Source organism: Gambusia affinis, linkage group LG20, assembly GCF_019740435.1.
Source record: "Gambusia affinis linkage group LG20, SWU_Gaff_1.0, whole genome shotgun sequence".
Lineage (NCBI taxonomy): Eukaryota > Metazoa > Chordata > Actinopteri > Cyprinodontiformes > Poeciliidae > Gambusia > Gambusia affinis.
This window is the reverse complement of record NC_057887.1, coordinates 11,412,919-11,432,724: the sequence shown is the minus strand read 5'-3', so window position 1 is coordinate 11,432,724 and position 19,806 is coordinate 11,412,919. Positions and strand designations below refer to the sequence as shown.

Genomic DNA, 19,806 nt, shown 5'->3' with positions numbered 1-19,806 from the left:
CAGGGGAAAAAAATAAAGCTAATAAAAGGGAATATCATAATGTAAAAAACATACAAATAGGAAATACATAAGAAATAGAAATGCAACAAAAAAACCCCCACAAGTAATATGTTCTGATCTTAAATTACATCAAAAACGAAAAAAGGTTAAACTTAGTTAATAGCTAGTAACAAAAAAATGGATTTTAAGATGTCTAAATCTGACATAAAATCAAATAGAAAGGGGATTGTGTTAGCAGGTGCCACAGGCATCCTATGGTTTTAATGTTTTTGGGTTAGATACACATCCGCATTTCCACTGATTACGAAGAGCTGAATTTATTCACAACCGATGAGTCATTTTACTTCCGCTTTAAATCTGACCTTATTTAATTAGCCTGAATGTGAGATAAGCAGCACTCGGAGAAAGGAAATGGGAGAAGCGTGGCTGACCTCCAGGGGGAGCCACACGGCGGCGGAGCAGCGGCCTCTGGAACATGAAACCTCTACCACCAAAGGCCACACTGGGCTCCACCTGTGCCACAAGTGCATTTGCAGGATTTTTTATCAGCAAATATATGGAAATACGCACATATACACGTTTCCTTGGAGCTGTATCATCCTCACAGCACATCATGTGAGTGGACCTTTCAGGGTGCTGTCCTCATACACAGCTGCAGTCAGAAAGAGCTCCATTACAAAGGTTTTACTCTGCTGAGCTCTGCCTGTGGCATTTACAGAACTGCAAACAGGCTTAAACACTGCACTGTTCTGTTTCTATCATCTTTCAAACAGGCACCTTCTTGTAATTAGTTTCAGTTTGGATGCAAAGAAAAACTTTGCATCCAAACTTTGCACTTGGTCTTTGCAAGATTTTTGCAAAGACTCTTTGTAGTGTCCTTGCAAGAACTGCATCTCTGAAGCATTTGAAATGACTCAGAATTTGAAACACACACACAAAAAAGCAAATTTAACAAATTCCTAATTTATTTTTTCTGTAGGATATGAAAAAGAACAGAGGGAAAGATAACAGAAGCATCACAGAAGCTACAGTACAACAACAGGATGGCAGAAATCTGTACACAATGTCCAATATTATCACACTCCGTCAGGTTGAATGAAGATTGCCTCAAGCCTCTGCCGTGTTCCTCCTCTGGAAGCTTTTATTTAGAAATTTAAAAAGTCCCTCAGGTCTTATGTTCTGGGATTTCTTTGGGAATTCTGGCTGGGCACCAAGGAACAATAGCCGAGCCAAGGTCCAGCGTTAACTACACACAGTAAACTCCTTACTAGAGAAAATGGAGATAGAACTAGTTGCATTTAAAATCTAAATGAAGAAGTTGAGTGACAGCTAATGGGGAAATGTTCCCCTAAAATATTCAGACATGATAGTGTTTAGTCCCCTGACAGTCATTGCATCTTTAAATGGCAACAAATGTCACCAATGATAATATTATAAACACAGAGTCACCTCAGATGCTCTCTTTTTTTTTGTTTCCGCAAACAATAATGGTTCTCTTAGAGAAAGAGAAGGTCGTGAACCAAAGAGGCAACTACAAAAACATTTAAAGGGCCAGCATCCACCTGCGTCGAGGTGCGACCCATCCTAAAGATCCGCCTTGTTTCCCGGACGGAGTGTACGAGTGTGATTCCAGCACCGCTTTAGAAAAATTTGACACCTTTTCCGTCATCCATAGAGATGATCTCTGCTTTTCCTTCTGTTTGTAAAGCCTGCAGGGAGCGCTGCAGCATCCAGTCCTCTAAACCGTGGAACTCTGCATAAAAAAAAAAAAGAACAACGATCAATTGATGGTATTATCAGAGCGCAACTGCTGTGTTACTATAAGGATCGTCATTAGATGCTTTATTTTATTTATTCATCTTGTCTGTCCATGGTTGTCCAATTTTAAACCCAGCAATTCAATTCAATAGATGAAACTAACATTCATTCATAATCATTGCGATAGATGAGGCTCAACATCGACGGAGAAACATCACTGACCCCCTTGTGACGATTGAGATATAAAGTTTTGGTTCATGTTTACATCAACAGTAGCTTTCCAAGCTTTCCAAGCATTACCTACTTCTAATACGTACACATGATCTGAACCATTAATTAGAAGTTGATTTCTCTTAGAAGCTCAGCCTTTGGGGAATTACAGAAATACTGATAAAAGTTACCGAAATTGTATTTAGTGTAATTGTACATAATCCTCCAGATATTGTTCTGATCCCTTTCAGAGCCGGGAAATATGAGAAATCAGGACCATATCATACCTTCACCGTCTGTGTCATCACCATTGGAGAGTTCGTAAAGTGTAAACACAGAGTTGTTCATGCCATTTTTGGACACCTGAGAAAACAGAGAAAATAAAACGCTGTCGATCCTTAAAAAAACAAAAAAACAAACAAGAATAAGCACACAGTTTAAAATTGGGATTCTTCTCAACTAAAAATACTTTCTTCTACTACTACTACTATTCATACATAAGAACTTTGCAACTTAACTTTTAAAAACATATGCTGTAACAAGACCCAGAAAATAGCAGTGAAAGCACAAAGGAATAGAGAGAATAAGATAAAACTATCTGCAGAGAGACATTTAAATGTGATCCAAAAATCTAAAGACATTCTAGTAGAAATGATGTTGCTTCTTACTGAAACCTTTATTTCCAGATCCATTTCACACAAATTTTAACACCGTTACTAGGAAAAAAGATTTAAATGTAGTTTTAAGAAGAAAAAACCACATTATCAGTGTGAAATTTCTGACCATTCTATTGGTTTCTGCTGATACAATTACACAAAGTCTCAAAAAAACAACAAAAAACCTCAGTTCTCCTTTATGCACAATGGACACTGAGACATCAAGCATTTCATCATAGCTCAGCAAACTTAAAAGAGAGCAAACATCAACACTAATATTACTGGTGGCACATTTTGGCAAACAGCACAAAATGTGCAAAAATACATCTGCTGTTTATGTCATCTAAAAACTCACATGGTGTGCCGTAGCACCTTTGTTGTTAGAAATGTATACAATTACATAACCCGGTGTGCCAAAATAATGATGTTGACTTATTAACATTGAGTTTGTTTATATGCACACTGCCCTCAGATGCTACTGCGTACAAAGGGAAAGTTTAACATACACAGGGCAGCTGTTTTTGTTACCTGGTTCAAGCACCTTTGGAAAAATAAAGCTGGTGGCATTGATGATGCATAAAAAAATTTCTAGAACTAAAAAAACAAAGTATTTGTGATGTAAACAAAAAAATCTCACAATCATAAACAGTTTCAAAACTTTGTTCACTTTAAAGATAGCATTTATCCTGTGCGATTCAATGGAAGACACATTATAGAGATGTAATAATCTGGTTCTAAAACCCCAGTTCAATCTGAAGAAGAAAAAAAAGCCAGCAGAATGATGCTGCCACCACCATGTGTCGCTGTGGGAAATGGTGCTCAAGGTCTAAGTTATGGTTTCATCAGACCATATTCTCCAACATATTTTAGGAGATTATAGTCAGACCTGGATTATGTTTTACAGTCCTATTCCTAAATCCAGACAAATGGGAAATACAGGACTCAGATGCAAACAGAAGCTGTCAAAATATTTCAAAAACATTCTATATTTACAAACACATTTTAAAAAGTTAATTAATTAATTCTCAGTTAATTAATACAGTTGTACTGGTTTAAATACCATATGACAGAAAATACTGGCACATTAACAAAGGTGTGTACACATTAACTACAATCTGTAGAACATATGAGAAATATAACATTGTTGTTCAAGTGTAAAGACAAAGTGACACACAATCCATTTAGGCTAAAAAATACTTGCTTTATCTATTTGTTGTAGTATTAATACACTCTTGTTTCAATATATATTTAATGTGTGATGCCTAGTGCTGCCTAAATCAGAGTTTAAGGTCAGCTGGTGCATACATGGGTGTGTTAGTCCGTATCAGATAAGCAGTTCCCATATCGCTAATATTTCAAGTTTTGCCACAGAAAGACAAACAGTGTGGATTCTGACTCTTAAGAAACAAGACGGAGAGGAGAGTCTCACGCTTTCTCCATATCTTTGTTTGGTTTCAACGAGTTATGAATTTGCACAGATTCATCCTTATCTCGAAGATAACCTGAAGATTTACAATGGCAATAAGTGAACGACTATCATGACGTTGAGTGTCAAACCTTCAGCAACCCCGCAAAACTGTAACTGCTTCACCTTAGACGGGCAGTATTTAACAACAATGGATGTTTGAAGTTCACAAATAATGTCGTTTTCAGCAGCACAATTTGAACTTTAAAGTAGGAGGCACTGTCTAATTGGGGCTTTTGGAAAGATTTTGAATGAGATTGGTGTACAGAATGTAACCTTTCCATCGATCAGTTCCTTTAGTTTCCTTGCTCTGATGCTACATTAGGTGTTCTCTTTGTGTCTTTTAATTTTGTAAATAAGAGGCCCGGTAAGTGCAGTAATCCTATTGTATGTCTTTTGAACACCAGGAGGGAAATAAAATTACAGCAGAATAACTGGCTAAATCCATTATTTCAATGTTTCCATATCTACGGATAAGAATAATGTTGTTAAGATCAGGCTGGTTTAGAGCTTTGATTATCTCAGAGGTTTCCATGACACAATGAACATGTGATTAGAGAAACATTCTTCTCTTGGTGCTATAAATAACAGATTCTCTCACTTTATCAGCCTCACAGACAAGACAACAGAGGACAGTTTGTAACTCACCCACTGATATATTAACTTCCCCCATTCCTCTGGTCGTCTCCACATGACTAAACACCGCGACTTATTTTTGTCCAACCATTCCAGGTTGCCTGAAGAAGTCGCAGACAACAGGCGTGTTTAACACTGCTGGAACATCAACACAGCGAGAACATGAAGACAGAAGAGGAATTACCTTTTTTCCTCAACTCTTCAAACACAACTTGAATTGCTTCCACTGAGAGTTTTCCTGGACTTACATTAAGGATGAACCAAACCAACATTCAGAAAGGCAGATGTAAATCAAAGGTTACAAACCTCAATGGAGGAAAAAAAAAAACCCATTTCATCTGGTAGGCTTAATTGCAACATAAAAGGGAAAACCAGAACTGCAAGAATGAAAAAAAATAAGTCAATAAGCTTGTCATTATCAATATATGCTAAAATGTTTTTTCCGGCAGCTACAGAGCTTGTCATGCAAAAAAATTGTGAAATTTATATAAACCAACAAACCAGTTACATGTAATTAACTGTCTTTTAAGAAGTTGGAGGAAAACACGCAAGTAGGTTTTCCAACAGAGCAAGGGTTCCACAAACACATCACAACTGGGTCTGAAATGAATAAAGCAGGTTAAACCTCTGGAATGGCCTACTAAAAGCCTCGACCTCTATTTGCAAAATGCTTTAAAAAAACCCCATAATTTTAAAACGGATCAGAATAATTTCATGTCGTACGCCTAAAATAATGCATGTGTTGTTTTTCTTTTTCTTCAACTTGTTAAGCCATCCAAATATTAATGGGTATTTATGGACATGTTTGAGGCAGTTTTCATCTTTTTTTTTTTCCCATTCTGTGAGTTTAAGAAAACTGTTAATAAAGTCAAACTGTCATACTTAGAAAGAAATCACAGGTTGTACCTGCCATAGCCATTCTACATTGCAAAAAGAAACACATATATATATATATATATATATATATATATATATATATATATATATATATATCAACATTACAGGCACAAATTATATAAATATTCCAACTCCAAAGAGTAAATTTAAACTTCTTGTATTAAAGATAAAGTAAGTGTGCTTTCAGGATACTCTCTATCTTTTTGTTGTTGAACACGGGACTTTCCTGCGCTTCCATGACATCCACAGTGTAGAGCTTGTGATGCCGGCAGTAGGACAGAACCAGGGAACACCAGGCTGCCAACTGTTTCTGTCTCGTGTCAACATTGGGCTGAAGTCTGTCCGAAAATACAAAACAGACAAACCGAGATATGTAAGGCATACTTATAGCTTAACAGCTTTCAATGTGCTTCAGCTTATTTTAGAAAACATAGGTTCAAGTATTAGGATGAAGCTTGCAAATTTGTTAACAGCAAAGAAACTTTAAGCAAGTAAATATTTTTGACAGCACATATTCACTACACATACTTAATATTTAAAAAAAAAAAAATTTTGATAAATAAGTATTTTAAGGATTTACTTTTAAAAAATTCAACCTATGTTGCAAGCCCAAACAAAGTAGTAGACAAGTGTCTTACAAAATAGCTCCCACAGTGAGATTGATTATACTGTATTAAAATTTTCAATTTGCCTTGGACACACACATATATATATATATGGATATAGAGACGTAAGAGGCAGTGCAGATTCAGCAAATTCGGCTGTGCTATAGTTTGGATATGTCTAAAACTGCAAACCTCGTTATCAAAATGTGTTATTCTGATAGATAAACGACAGGGCAAAAAAATAAAAGACTCCAAACACTGCAAATCTGAGATGTCACTAGTGTCAGTGAGTCAACATCAGCGGAGACACATCCTATATAACAGATTTTCCTTCAACACAAACCTACGATAAAACACTACTTACATGTGATCAGGTATTTTCTCAGGATTACATGTAAATCCATTATTGTACCAAGCCATAAGTAGCTATTTCTTAACTTTAGAAAATCTGAGTGTAAATTCACTTCCTTAGCCGAAATTAGCTAGCTAACGTAGTGCTAGGTTGACAAATCAATGCTTCTTCAAGCAGCTATAGAGATAAAACAATAGTTTATAGGCACGTTTTAACGCTCTTTTTATGCGGTAGTTGTTAAAAACATGACTCACGTAAAAAACGGAGGGAAATTGTACTGCCAGGGCCACTCAAAACTCATCGCAGTTGATGCGGTGTTCACAGCTGACAGCGTCCGGAAGAGCGTCCGACCACACAAATAGTTCCGGCTGAGCACACAGAACAGAGCGAACTAACAGACTAAACACATTATTAAAGTGTCTATCAGAATTTATTGGAATTTTTTTAAAGCTTTGTTATCAGTATTTCGTCAGGCTGTAAGAAGTTCTGAATTGGTTTCTTCTTCATAAATTGAAAACGAAAAGGTACAGTCATTATAAAACAGATAATCTGACAAATTACCCAGCCAGTATACTGTATGTTGACAAATTTAAAGAGCAGCAGAAAGTGCATATTCCCCAGTAGAATGAGCACATTCACTACTAAACTACTAAATTTAGTTGGTGTATTCTGCATAAAGCTAACAATACAAAAAGTTATAAACAATATTGTAAGAGTTATAATAATTGATGCACTAGATTATTTTTGCAGCAGTAGAAATAATTGTTGATTTTGTTCATATTTTATTTGAATTTCTGTACAGACTTTGAAACTATATCTAGTCAAAGCTATCATGGTAGTTTCATGCATGAAAAGTAAAACAGATTTTAAAGCTATCTTCTAATGCCGATGAATAAAGCTGCAAAAATGTTGCCTGTAAATCTGCTCATTTGTTTCACAACGTTCTATGTGGGAAGTTCAACGTCTAACATCTTTTGTTTCAAACTGAAAAACTCCACAGAGGAAGTATGGAGTATTGTCAAGAAGAAGATGAGAGACACTAGGCCCAACGATTCAGAGGAGCTGAGGGCAACTGGTAAAGCACAGGGCTTCTTTACCAGCATGCGTATAAATCTGAAACATGTACATGCTTCGTGAGCTTGTAGAATCTTGGAACAGGAAGCACTGAATCTTTTCTCTTGTTTGGTGTGCAGCGAATGTAGAAATGTTTACTCAGATTATTGTTCAGGGTCATTTTAAATGAACTGAATTGACTATAAGAATGCGAATATAAACTCTGGCTCCTGCATCTCATCTCGTTGTTATTGTGCTCCCGTTTTACAAATATATAAACATGTATTTGTTTATTTATTAACAAATAAATGTTTGAAATGTATGTTGCAAAGAAATTATATGAGTTTCCCTTTAAAAAGTCTTAATAGCCTGATAAAGACAGCTGGTTCTGTTCTGGGGATTACCACGGAACCTTTGGAGATGACGATGCAACAAAGGATTCATCATAAAACCAAGGAAATTATGGACAACCCTGACCATCCTCATCATGAGACTGTCAAAGGAAAACAGAGTCCTCAGTCAGAGGATTCTTCAAGTTCACTGTAATACAGAGTGCAACAAGAGATCTTTTCTGCCAACAGCCATCACTACCTACAATAACTCTTTGAAGAATCTGAATTACATTTATTTTCACTGTGGGATCAATAAAGTATTTTTGAATTGAGTTATAGACATACACTGACTTTTCTATGTTCAACTTTTTCTTAAGGAAACCAATTGGAAAACTTTTCTGTCAGTAATTTTTGAACTGGAGTTTGTTTGTAAATTTAACAAGCAATTGAATTTTAGCCCAGTTGGTGCTTGTGGACAAAGCATCACACCTGTGATGGAGATAGCTGTTGTGGGCCCCCAAGTGACATGAATGTGAACTATTTGACACATTTTGATGCAAAAAAAACAACAACTTCTGCATTTTTTTCAAAAGTTAATTTATTATAGAAAGAACTTGTGCTTTTTCCACCAACTTGCAGCATAAATATGCCATTTATTACTATTTACAGGACATACAGTTATGATAATTTCCACTTTTCTATTTCACTATTAGATTTAGTTTACTTCAAACTCTCATTAAATCATTATTTTATCTTCATGGCATTATTTTACAATCTCTTTAAGAACAGCATAATTGAAAAATAATCTTACTGCCTTTTAAAATCTATATTTCATTTTCTACTTCAGACCAACATGTTGGCACATGGTGGCATTACTTCAATTGTCTATATTACAATAAATTCAAGGGCAATGGTGAGAGAAAAGGAAAATATTAGAATACAAACTCAGTTATTGACTTAAGTGATACACTGTAGCATAAAATCCGAAACAAACGTAAAAAAAAGGATGTCAAATGTTTTAAAATAAAGATGAAAGCTAATTTAAGACAGCACTAATGCTTTCTAGATGTACCCTGCTTTGTTTTGACACTTTGACTTCAACTAAAAACAAATAAAAAAAGCAAAAGTCAAAATAGGAGAAAGTGGCTTGTGAGGTTTAGACAATTTAGAGACTCAAAGAGAGAAATCAGTTTGATACAGTGCTTCTTTCACTGAAGAAAAGTCAAACCTGTGCAGTTCAGACTCATTCCTAAAATACTGGCGCAGACAGTTTGACAGTGCAAGCGTCCTCAGGTACAAACAACAACAACAAAAAAAGAAACACACGGAGCAACGGCAGCTGAAAATCCCTCATCTTGGCAGGTTAACTGCAATGGCACATTTAACTTATTCCAGAAAGCAACTTCGATTTTACATGTGGCATTCAAGCTGCTGATGCACACGCAAAGGGAAACCATAAAAAAAAAGGGAAGAAGAATCAAGCACTTTATGTACTTTTGTCCGGGTGCACGAGCGACTGCTTTAGCTAGAGTGGAAGATACGGCTGTATTCATTCAGGATGAACTCCACGATCTGGTTCTGGAAGACCATGTGCATCGTGATGTTTGCCGTTTCCGTCTCCGGCCGAAGAAGCGTTGGGCCGAACACAATGGCAACATTCTGTACGGTCATGCGATTGTCCTCCCCATAATTAATTACCCTGTCGTTCACAGAAAGAAAGAGAAGAAACAGTGAGTCTGAGTAAACTGGAACTTACCCAGGGACAGACATACAATCTTTTATTTTTAGCAGGAAAATTAAGTTGCTTTCCTTTTTATATTTCAATTAATTAGATTGTCAGGCTCCTGCTGTGTTCCTATATCTTTCTTGATGTTTATTCACTAATGTTTTCTAACAAGCTTGTAAAATCTTCAGAGAACAGTTGTATTTAAAGTGAGATTACATTAGGCAGATGTGGTCATTATTTTCTCTTTAGGTGACCTCTGAAGGCAAGTGGTCACAATAGATTTTATTTAGATGTGTCAGAGTAAGGGGGGGCAGAAATCAAAATCAAATCAAATCAAACTTTATTTGTGTAGCACATTTCAGCAGCAAGGCATTTCAAAGTGCTTTACATCAAATCAAACACAAAAATACAATGCAACATAGAATCAACAATAGAAACAATATCAAGTCAGATTCCGTCAATAAATTTGCAATTGATTACGTTTCGAATACAACTCTAAACAAGTGGGTTTTTAGTTGAGATTTAAAGGAAGCCAGAAAGACACTTGGCTCACTTTTTTGAGTCGTATTTGCCATCAGGTATTAAAAACTTTTATGATTTGCCCTCGACAAATCATAATTTGTGTTGCATTAATTTGTGTTGGTCTATGACATGAAAAATGTTTTTGGTGAAACATTGAAGTCGTATGAAAACCTTTAGAAGGCACTGTAAAATGCTATCATTACGCATATCATTTCAAAGCAATGCAATAGAAAATCAATCAGAGCAGAAAAAAAATGACTCAAACCTTTGTAAATGCCCAAAAAGCAGCTTCATAGTGTCATGGTTCACAGTAGGAAGTGATTTGACCAGTTCATAAATGTGAGAAAGTTTTGTATTGTAATCAGAAATTCCTAGAAAAATGAAAGAAAATACAGTAAATACAGCATCAATATGGAGCAATCAATAAAAACAAAATGATAAGATAAAAAAAAAAAAAAACAACAACAAAAGTTTTACTAATTCTTCCATGAAATTACATATTTAAGAAGTGAAAAATGTACTTACTTATAGCTGTGACGAATTCATTAAAGTGGCTGAATGGGAAAAGAGGTTCAGGAAGCTCTCGGAAAAATAATTTCAGTGCTCCGGTGATGACGTGAACGTCTTCCCACTGACCATCCTCCAGGTCCAGCTCCTCTGTTTTAAGACAACGTGTGCACAAAGCATTAAAGCCCAGCAGGGGGCGCTACTGTTTAAAGTTAAAACAAACCATAAATGGACCTCACCATGATCAGCCTTGAAGCGAAGCTTCTGTATGACTGCAAGGTTCCCACTGACTCTGTATAGCCCGTCAATGTCTAAACCTGGAAATTACCAGCAGCTTTTGATTAATTACTTTAATACAAAGAGAAAAAAAAGAATTTAAATATTTGACTTATTTAATTCACCTCTCCTCTCTACTGCTTTGATACACTTCTCCACAAAACTTGGAACTGTGGTCCTCTCGAGGGCACACAGTGTGTGCAGATGACAACCAAACACGTTTTCTGCACAAAATAAGATCATTATTTTTCACGGAATGAAAAACAAAGATACTAACAAGCTTCTTAGCACAAAGATTGGGACAAAACAGCAAAAAGTGTAAGAATGAAGGAGATTTATGCAACAAGCTTTACTATTACTGTTTTTAAAATTTTAACCAAAGTACAGCTATTTTGATCTGTCGCAGTTATATTATTACCTGCAGAAAACCTAATGTCATCCATCTAAGCTCTTAATTTTACCTATTTTTTTTAGATATATAAAAACCAAAAGAAATTAAAATGTATCTAAAACAATAAAGGGATGAATATTTCCGTCGGCCATCCATAAAATCATTGGTTAGAAATCCTTGCCAAACTGACCTCTGATGTAGCCTTTTTCTTTGACCGACTGCAGGGTTGGGCGCTTCATGAGGAACTTCATCAGCTTGGTCCGAACCTTCTTCGGGTCCGTTTCCCCTGCATTGCTGGGCGACTGAGATATGCTTGGCCTTGGGTCTAAAAAAGATACACAGAGTGTGACTCCGTATTTCGTGGTCATAGGTAAAGGCAGAGATCATGAGGCTACTCTCTTAGCTTCAGGTTTTTCATCATAAACAGGACTGAAGACATAAAGCGTCTCTGGAAGGTCCAGTATACACTGGAAACAAGCTCAACCGTGGGCTGAGAATGTGAAACCAGTTCTTGTCTTTGGATATGTAAGTATAGCAATATAGCCTTTAAAATTATTCACAGTACTACTTACTAATGTGGTACTTTAAGTCTTCTTCAGAGCCACAAAACACAAATAGACCCAGCAACCAAACACACATGACCCCTCAGCAACAACATTACTGAGTTTCTTCAACACCCTAACTAAACTTTCCCAGTTAGGATAAATTATTTAGAACTTCACTGAGGTAAAAAAAAAAAAAAAAAAAGGTCATTTTCCACATAATTTCCAAACTCCTCCCACAGATAATTTTTAGATTCTACAACCATACGGAAAATTATTCTTCTGGGCATTTTGTACCAAGCTGCTGTTTGTCGCCAAAGGCAACCAAGCTCAGTTTATCAAAACCGTTTCACCAAAATTAAGTCAACCTACGTCTTCGCTTGTCTACAGCAGCGCCGGGTTTCTCGTCTTTGTCTGCATTGCCAATTTTTTCATACAGGTCCCCATCCTCTTCCTCAGAATGATGCTCCTGGTAGTCCTGATGAAGAGAGATGAATGCAGTGTTGAAACATGAACATGGAGTAATTTAGTTTCAATCTGAGCAAAGTATATATTTTTTGTTTGGTTGTTTGTTTTTTTTGCAACAATGAATATTCCCAGCAGTTGGGTAAGTACAGTTGGTGCCATTTGCATTCTAGCTACTAGATGTCCTTTTACAATCTTTTGACAAAAAAATATTTATGACTAAAATTAATAATGTAATTCAGATATATTATTGTTTGTAGATCCAAAACAAATACTGAAATCAAAGAGGGCAATTTTTAAAATTGGTAAATTTCTTTTCCTGGTAAAGCGATTGACAAAATCTGAATCCAGTTTGACCCTTTTATTAAAATTTGCTTGTGTAGTTAAAAGTAACGCTTATGCTTGACCAAAGTAAGTTAAATTAGCTTGGTGCTAAATTTCTTAACGTTCTTTACATGTTTATGCAGTAATTATCATAATGGTTAGTGATAATATCTTCTTAAAAAAATCTGAAAATCTTCTGTGTTCAAACCTAATCTTAAATTAGCACTCTGCTATAGAAACTGGTAATAGATAAGGTAATAAGAAAGTTTCAACTGTAATTTCTAACACAAACAAAAATAAGCCAGTTTTATGAGTAGATTTCTTCACTGGGTTTGTTGAAAGGCTTAATGCTGAAAAATAAATTCCTGTGCCGTATAATTTTGTAACCTAATTCTTTAGTACAAGACAGAAAATGTGTTATTACAACCAGCCAAAAAGAGCAAAAAACAAAACAAAACAAAAAAAACTACAAAAGTGAGTCATTAACAGAAGAATCTAAGATGTTCAGTGAGATTAGCTGATGTCAGAATGGAGCTTTTTAGCCTTAAGCCAAACCCATAATATGTTGTTCCTCCCATTTCCTGGTTTTATGAAAAGTTCACCATTTCCTCCCTGTGAGCTCACTTTTAAATATAAACACAAACATAAAATCTTTGTGTCCTGGAAAGAACAAGCAATCCTAATTTGCAAATTCAAAACATTTGCATAAGAGACAGGGTTTTTTTTTTTTTGGGGGGGGGGGGGGGTGTTGTCATTGAACTACTTCCTGTTGATGGTTCTGTTCACTGCAAGGACTTACGAGCTGTTGAATGGTGTCCTTTAAAATTTTGTGCCAGTCATAGATGATGCTTTCCGTATCGTACTGGATAAGAAACTCCACACCATTCTTCCCTTTGAGCTGGGAATAAAATACATCAAGGGGGATTTAACCAAAGTTTATATTAATGATTCAAATACATTTTTTAATGTACATGATTATATTTTAACTGACCATGTTCTAAAGTAAAAGTCATCCACTCAGCAGAACACTTAACATTGCTTTCAGTGTCAACAAACAAACACACCTCTAAAACATTCTTTTTACTGGATTTGTCCTTTGTGGCCCAGCCAATCGTTGCACCCTTCAGTTCCACCGTAAACTCTGGAACAATCTGATTGGTCTTGTTCTGCTTGTTGAAAAACAAGAAGAAGAAAAAAAAAAATTAGCTGATTACCAAACTGACTGCGCCGCATTCCAGGAGGTGAGCTGAAGCTGAACAAAAGATGTGACTGTTACTGCCAGCTTGTGACCTGAAGGCTCGTCTATGCCGGCGATTCTGACAGAAGTGACAGAACAGCCGAGGCAGTGCTGCGGTTTAGGGTTTTATTTGGGGATGAAGAGGCAGCGCAGGTGAATCACAAGAGGGAAGACTACTGGTGAGCGTGAATGCAAGAGAAACGGGAGGTGGACTAATAATATGAGAAGGAGATGAGAATAAATCAAGAAAGGCTTAAACTACCGGTAGTTTAAGAAGCAGAATAGCGAAGAACAATATGCAAGAAAAAACGAAAATATAAAGGAATATATTTATATGGCAAGTCCTTACGAGCAATAATTAATACAAGGAGTTGAATAGAACATAGTCTATTCAAGTCCTGAGCTGTACTAACAACACATTAGATAATGACAGGAAAAAATTACATACATTTTAAGGAAGGAGAAAACAAAAATAAACTTCTAAAATAAGCTTCAAGGATTGAGGTAAAATGGCAGAAACTATGAAGCATAAATTACCCCCATGAAACAGTCAAACAAAAAATCCAACCACAACAACGGAAGATCAAGCATGTTGTTTTGGCAAAGTCGACTTGGGATTTTCATCAGATCGGCTGATGACTGAATAACTCATCTGTGTCCAGGGTTTGTTGAGGCTAGGCCTAGTACTGAGAAGAAATATGTTTTTCTGGCTGTAATAGTAATAAGCTTATTGGACACTTGAGTCTAAAGGTGACTTGTCACTTCATTGCGCGTTTTAGGAGTTTTTCTTTATTTCTTTGTTTTTTCAGTTATTTTTTATGTCTTGCTTAAAAGTGGTTCCAAGTACAATAAAACTGCTAATCTATAGATTGAGAAACAAATGTATATAGAAATATTACACACCTTCCTGTCCCATATTTGTATGACATTAATAGAGAAGTGGCAGAACTTATTTTTTTCTACATTAACCACCGATTTTAATAAGGTGAGGACCCTACCACGGCGCCTGGGGAGGGTTTGGGGTCTTTGTGGAACGTCAGGACTCCTCCATGGAGAACTGTCCATGTTGGAGCCCAGTTTTTCCTGGAAAAAAAAACAAGACACATATACAGATTAGGTGCATCTCAAAAACTGATAACAATACTGAAAATGATTTTAATAATTAAGTTTGTAAAAGCAAAAATATTATACGGATGTATTACAACCAGGGAGATATTTCAAGACTTAATTTCTGATCATTTTGATCATTCTGGCTTATAACTAATGAAAACCAAAATTGAAATAATATGACTTAACTGCAGTAAAAACAGATTTCTCCAGAGAGGCTATGTCTTTGCAATCACAGAGCTGACTGCTGACTTAACAAGGAGAAAGTCAGTGGCACTTTCCACAAGGAGTATAAGCCACAAAATTTTATGTTCCAGTTCTGTATGTTAATAGAAAAAAATTGGGTTGGAAAACGTTTGCAAAGACAACAGGAAAAACTGAAGCCTTACGAGGATTAGGAAACAAAGCCTGTTCAAGAGTTTGGGGGAGTTTCAGAAGGCAGGGACTGCAGCTGGAGTCAGAACTTCAAAAGCCACCACGCATACCTATCAAGGACATGGACTGCAACTGTTGCACTTTTAATGTTAAGTCTCTCCTGAACCAGAGACAACGTCAGAATGTCATACCCTGTGCTGAAAAGGCAATAAATAAATAAATAAATAAATGGACTGCTGTTAAATCTTCAACTCCTGTTTTCAGATGAAAGCAAGGTTTGGATTTCATTTGGAAATCAAGATCCCAGAATCAGTAGCAGTAGTACAGAGGTATATAATCAAGCTATTTGAGGGATTGTGTGAAGTTTTCACACTGATTTGATGACTAATCCCGTCTGCTGGTGTCGGTCCCTTACTCAAGTCCCAAGTCCGTGCAGCTGAAATTTTAGCGCAGTCAATGCTTCCCTCTGCTTGCAAACCTTTCACTTGACACCTTTTTCACAAAGTATCACAGGCCGCTTTCATGACCCTGGTATCACTGTGCTGGATTGGCAACAATCTGGGTCGACTCCACACGTAACCTTTGGAATATTGGCAGGAGAAAACATGTGACACCAGGATCAACTCAGGAGATGAGCTGAAGTTCTCATCTATCAACCCATATCCTCTGAAAGAATGCCTGAAACAATCAGTAAGCAATGATTTCCAGTAGGGGGGGATTGATCAACTGAAGACAGTGTTGAGCACTCATTGCTTGCAGTTTTTATTTCTGTAATACACTTTGTAGCCGACTATGTCATACCTCACTATCATGTCTGCAAGTGAAAACTGTCTTGGCTCTCTGTGTGTCAGAGAACAGATTTTGAAATACTTGTGGTGACTTTTAAATGTCCACATGGCTTAGCTCTCTAATGACTGTCGAACCTGCTGAGCTTCACGTTTCCTCGCAGAGAGTTTGCTCTTGGCTGCTTAGAGGAGATAGAGAATTTAAAACAATTTGGAAAATCTTGCTATCTACCATCCATCTAGTTTTTCAATTGCTTTTAAAACCGCTTTCACCCAACAATGCAGTAATTCACAGCAAAGGAGTCCTTACTAAGTGTCAAATGCGTATGCATTACAGTAGATAAATATACTTTTCAGGAGGGCTGCAAGTCTAGGTTAAATCTAAGTCTAGTGTCATAGATTTCAGTGGGTGCAAATTCCTCCTAAACGGCAGTAATTTTACCAGAAATAGTCAAAAGTGAATAAAAAGATTAACTTTTTATTGGTCTGACTTTTGGGTTTTCATGGGATGTAAGCCACAATAATTAATTTAAGAGAAACACGTGCTACTTTACTTTTTGAATAATGGCTACATTTTCAATAATGTTGTAGTTTACCGAGATGAACTTGTGTAAGAATCAAAATATACATAAACTATGACACACAAACGTCTAAAAAACGAACAATGTGGCTTACCTTACTTTCTTTCCGTTCTCACTGATTTTTGTTTTGTTGAGAATTCCAGCTTTCTCCAAATTCTGTACCTGGAATTGTATCAGAAAAGCCAATATTTCATTGTTTTGAAGATAGGTTTGTGCGAAAAAGAGATGAAGAAGGCGATGTCCTACGAGAAAATAAAACTAAAAATGAAATGTGTAAAAGGATTCTAGAGTGTTCTTGCATTGTTCTACAGTGCAGTGACATCTGCAAAGGACAAAAAAACTTCTGCACTCTGACCACAAAAATCTGCATCTGAAGTTTGCAAATAGGCGCCAAGACAAGGACGAGACATTTTGTTCTGCAGTGTATAAAGATCACCTGGCATTAAGGACCTTTTTTAGTAGAAGAAAACTACAATAAATGCTACATTGTGAAACAAATGTCACAGAGTCAGTAGAAGCTAAAAGACTGCCTGACCTGAGATTCACTGACCAAAATTAAAGAGCACACACTGAAAGTGAAATTTAAAGCACAGCTTTGCAAGCCGCTTAGATATCTCTCAACACTTAAGACGAAAGTAGGCTTTTCGATTAACATCCTTTCAGTCTTTTAACTGAAAAAGTCCAATACTTAGAGAATTAATAGCTAGGTCATAAGTTAGGTTGTTGCCGTGGAAGCTTGAAGCAGAACAGCAGGAAGTAAAAGTCAGGCAGTGGGGAGGGAAGACACGTTAAGATTATTAGTGCACAGCTAATATAAATATACTAGAGAAGCTTTTAAGAGTTTGATGCTTTGAGGGCATAGATAAGGCCATATTCTGTCACCCATGAAGAAACATCTGCTTAGGATTACTTATAAAGTACTTTGAAATAATTGGATTCATTCTGGAAAACACAACGATGTGAAAGGTCTTGAACTCCAACAGATAATCAACTAATCTTTAGTTATTTTTATAACATATACTTTATTCAGCTAAACTCATATCAGCGTCTAAATGCAAACATATTGAAATTTTGCTTTCAATAAACACAACATACTGTATTCCTGGATTGGCACTAAGGCAAGACCTTTTACTTTATTAATATATTTATCTGCAATGGTGATGGTGCACATGGGAGATGCTTTTTATATCGCTGCAGAGAAAAGATGGTTTGCTAATGAGAGGCAGGGTGATTTGAATGGATAAAGTTTTTAAGGAAATTATTTAAAAAAAAAAACAAATGCTTATCAAGTTATTAATAGCCACACCTTCTGCCCATCATAGATAGACGCTGCTATCTATGGCTAAAGCTCAGGTGAGTGCTTAAACTAATAACCCACATTGTAGCGCAGCCACTTTGAGGTCAAATAATAAGGATTTCTCCAGGGCCTAAACCCAACAGCCTTAAAGGAGAGAGACACAAAACACAATTCAGATGTAGCGATAGATCGGAGGGCTTAATGGTTCACATTACTGATGTCACAAAACTCAAATGGAAGAGCAAAAGGTCCACTTGCATTATGCTCTGGAGAGTTTCCCGTACTGGAGCTGTCGCTGCTGTGGTCTGATGTGTTCCTCAGATGACTCTGGATGAATCTCTAAAATCAGAGCACAAATGAAAATCTTAGTGTTGATTATGCAAATGTAAGACAAAACACTTCAGAAGAATAAGCAGAAAAAAACTGAAGTGTGTCATAGATTTCAGTGGGTGCAACTTCCTCCGACAGGGCAGTAATTTTACCAGAATTAGTCAAACTGAGCTTATTTTGGCAGGTTGATTATTATTAACTCAAGGAGTTAAAGTAATGACCCAAGTGATTAAAACTAATTGTTTGTCAATGTGCTGTAATACCTTTTCAATTGTTTCAGAGTGAGACATAAAAAAACAAGCAAAATATTTTTACCTGCAATTAACTATGTTTTTTCCGCTGTCATTTTAAGTTCATAGTAATCAGACCCGCAAACATTCAGCGAGTTTCACACAAACACAGATTTGGGAACAGTCATGTATTGAACTTGGCTGAATACAGGAAGTGTTCACAAAGAAAGAGTTTCTCATCTTCAGTTCTTATGCTACAAGAACTGGACCACAATGTTTTCTTTCAAGACCAAAACAGAAACCTTCTTTCTTTTAAGGGAAACCTGCAAAATCTGCTTTATCTGTCTGATCTTACGTGATTGATTTTCTACAATTAGGCTACTTTTAATGTCAAAAAGTAGCCCGTGAGTACCTTGCCTATGTCATCCCACATGACAAGAATTTATTAATTTAATATTTTCTGTTTAAGTGATCTCCACTGCACCCACTGGAAAAATGTTCAACCTTTGGATCCCGAGGTTTGTAGTAAGGAAAAGCAAAAGCCTGCATTTGTACACAGGAGTCTCACTGGCATTTGTGCAAATGTTGCCTCTCCCTCAATCAGAGAGCAATGCAGTTGATTTGCCTAGCTAAATAAGGGTTAAACCTTTTCAGTGTTGGCGGATAAACACAGACTTACCCACACTACTTGCCAACTGCATAACTTTATATTTAGCTGTTGGACACACCCTGGATGTGTCACACAACCTGTGTGTACAAGCGCATGTCTGTGATGGCGTTAGTGTGTACATGCATGTACCCCATCTTCCTGGCCAGTGGAGAATTGAGCAGGTACCCTCGAGTCTCTCCAGTTTTTGATGACATGCACATTTTCATTCTCATCGCCGTTCGGGACATAGGAGTGGGAAGGAGCTGCAGGGGCCTTCAAGGACAAAACAAAAAAAAAGAAAGGAAGAAATTTTACACCATAAAAATGACAGAGATTCGACATTCTTAACTTGATTTGTCACAAAAGTTGGCAAAGTAGAGAAGGGTCTTTACCTCAGGTAGATTCCACTCAGACTTGGTGCCATCTCTTAGGTAGTAATAGGTTTGTCCCTGATCATCCACAGACTTGATCCACTGTTAGACAGCAGAAACATTTTTA

At 36.6% G+C, this 19,806-nt stretch overlaps 2 protein-coding genes across 8 annotated transcripts in view; both read right to left on the bottom strand.

Moving 5' to 3' along the window:
* Positions 1 to 943: 943 nt before the first annotated feature.
* On the bottom strand, positions 944 to 6,958 carry vps25 (vacuolar protein sorting 25 homolog). The gene is made up of 6 exons (XM_044103024.1): positions 6,834 to 6,958; positions 5,815 to 5,960; positions 4,910 to 4,963; positions 4,738 to 4,826; positions 2,256 to 2,331; positions 944 to 1,753 (listed from the first exon to the last, which is right to left on the bottom strand). Exons 1-6 carry the CDS (start codon positions 6,878 to 6,880, stop codon positions 1,641 to 1,643), a joined length of 525 nt encoding a protein of 174 aa, XP_043958959.1. The 5' UTR covers positions 6,881 to 6,958; the 3' UTR covers positions 944 to 1,640.
* A 1,582-nt stretch (positions 6,959 to 8,540) lies between these two features.
* arhgap27 (Rho GTPase activating protein 27) overlaps positions 8,541 to 19,806 on the bottom strand; it is a 31,064-nt gene continuing 19,798 nt past the window's right edge. The window contains exons 6-20 of one of the 7 annotated variants that reach the window (XM_044103017.1): positions 19,701 to 19,781; positions 19,453 to 19,581; positions 18,358 to 18,438; positions 18,181 to 18,243; positions 16,897 to 16,964; positions 14,953 to 15,037; positions 13,782 to 13,886; positions 13,517 to 13,615; positions 12,301 to 12,406; positions 11,577 to 11,711; positions 11,121 to 11,219; positions 10,959 to 11,036; positions 10,738 to 10,869; positions 10,478 to 10,583; positions 8,541 to 9,663 (exon numbers count right to left, since the gene is read on the bottom strand). In XM_044103017.1, the coding sequence (XP_043958952.1) occupies positions 9,486 to 9,663; positions 10,478 to 10,583; positions 10,738 to 10,869; positions 10,959 to 11,036; positions 11,121 to 11,219; positions 11,577 to 11,711; positions 12,301 to 12,406; positions 13,517 to 13,615; positions 13,782 to 13,886; positions 14,953 to 15,037; positions 16,897 to 16,964; positions 18,181 to 18,243; positions 18,358 to 18,438; positions 19,453 to 19,581; positions 19,701 to 19,781 (1,545 nt within the window). In that variant the 3' untranslated portion in view covers positions 8,541 to 9,485. The remainder of the gene's footprint in view (positions 9,664 to 10,477; positions 10,584 to 10,737; positions 10,870 to 10,958; positions 11,037 to 11,120; positions 11,220 to 11,576; positions 11,712 to 12,300; positions 12,407 to 13,516; positions 13,616 to 13,781; positions 13,887 to 14,952; positions 15,038 to 16,896; positions 16,965 to 18,180; positions 18,244 to 18,357; positions 18,439 to 19,452; positions 19,582 to 19,700; positions 19,782 to 19,806) is intronic. The other 6 variants (XM_044103018.1, XM_044103019.1, XM_044103020.1 and 3 more) reach the window with 6 other exon arrangements.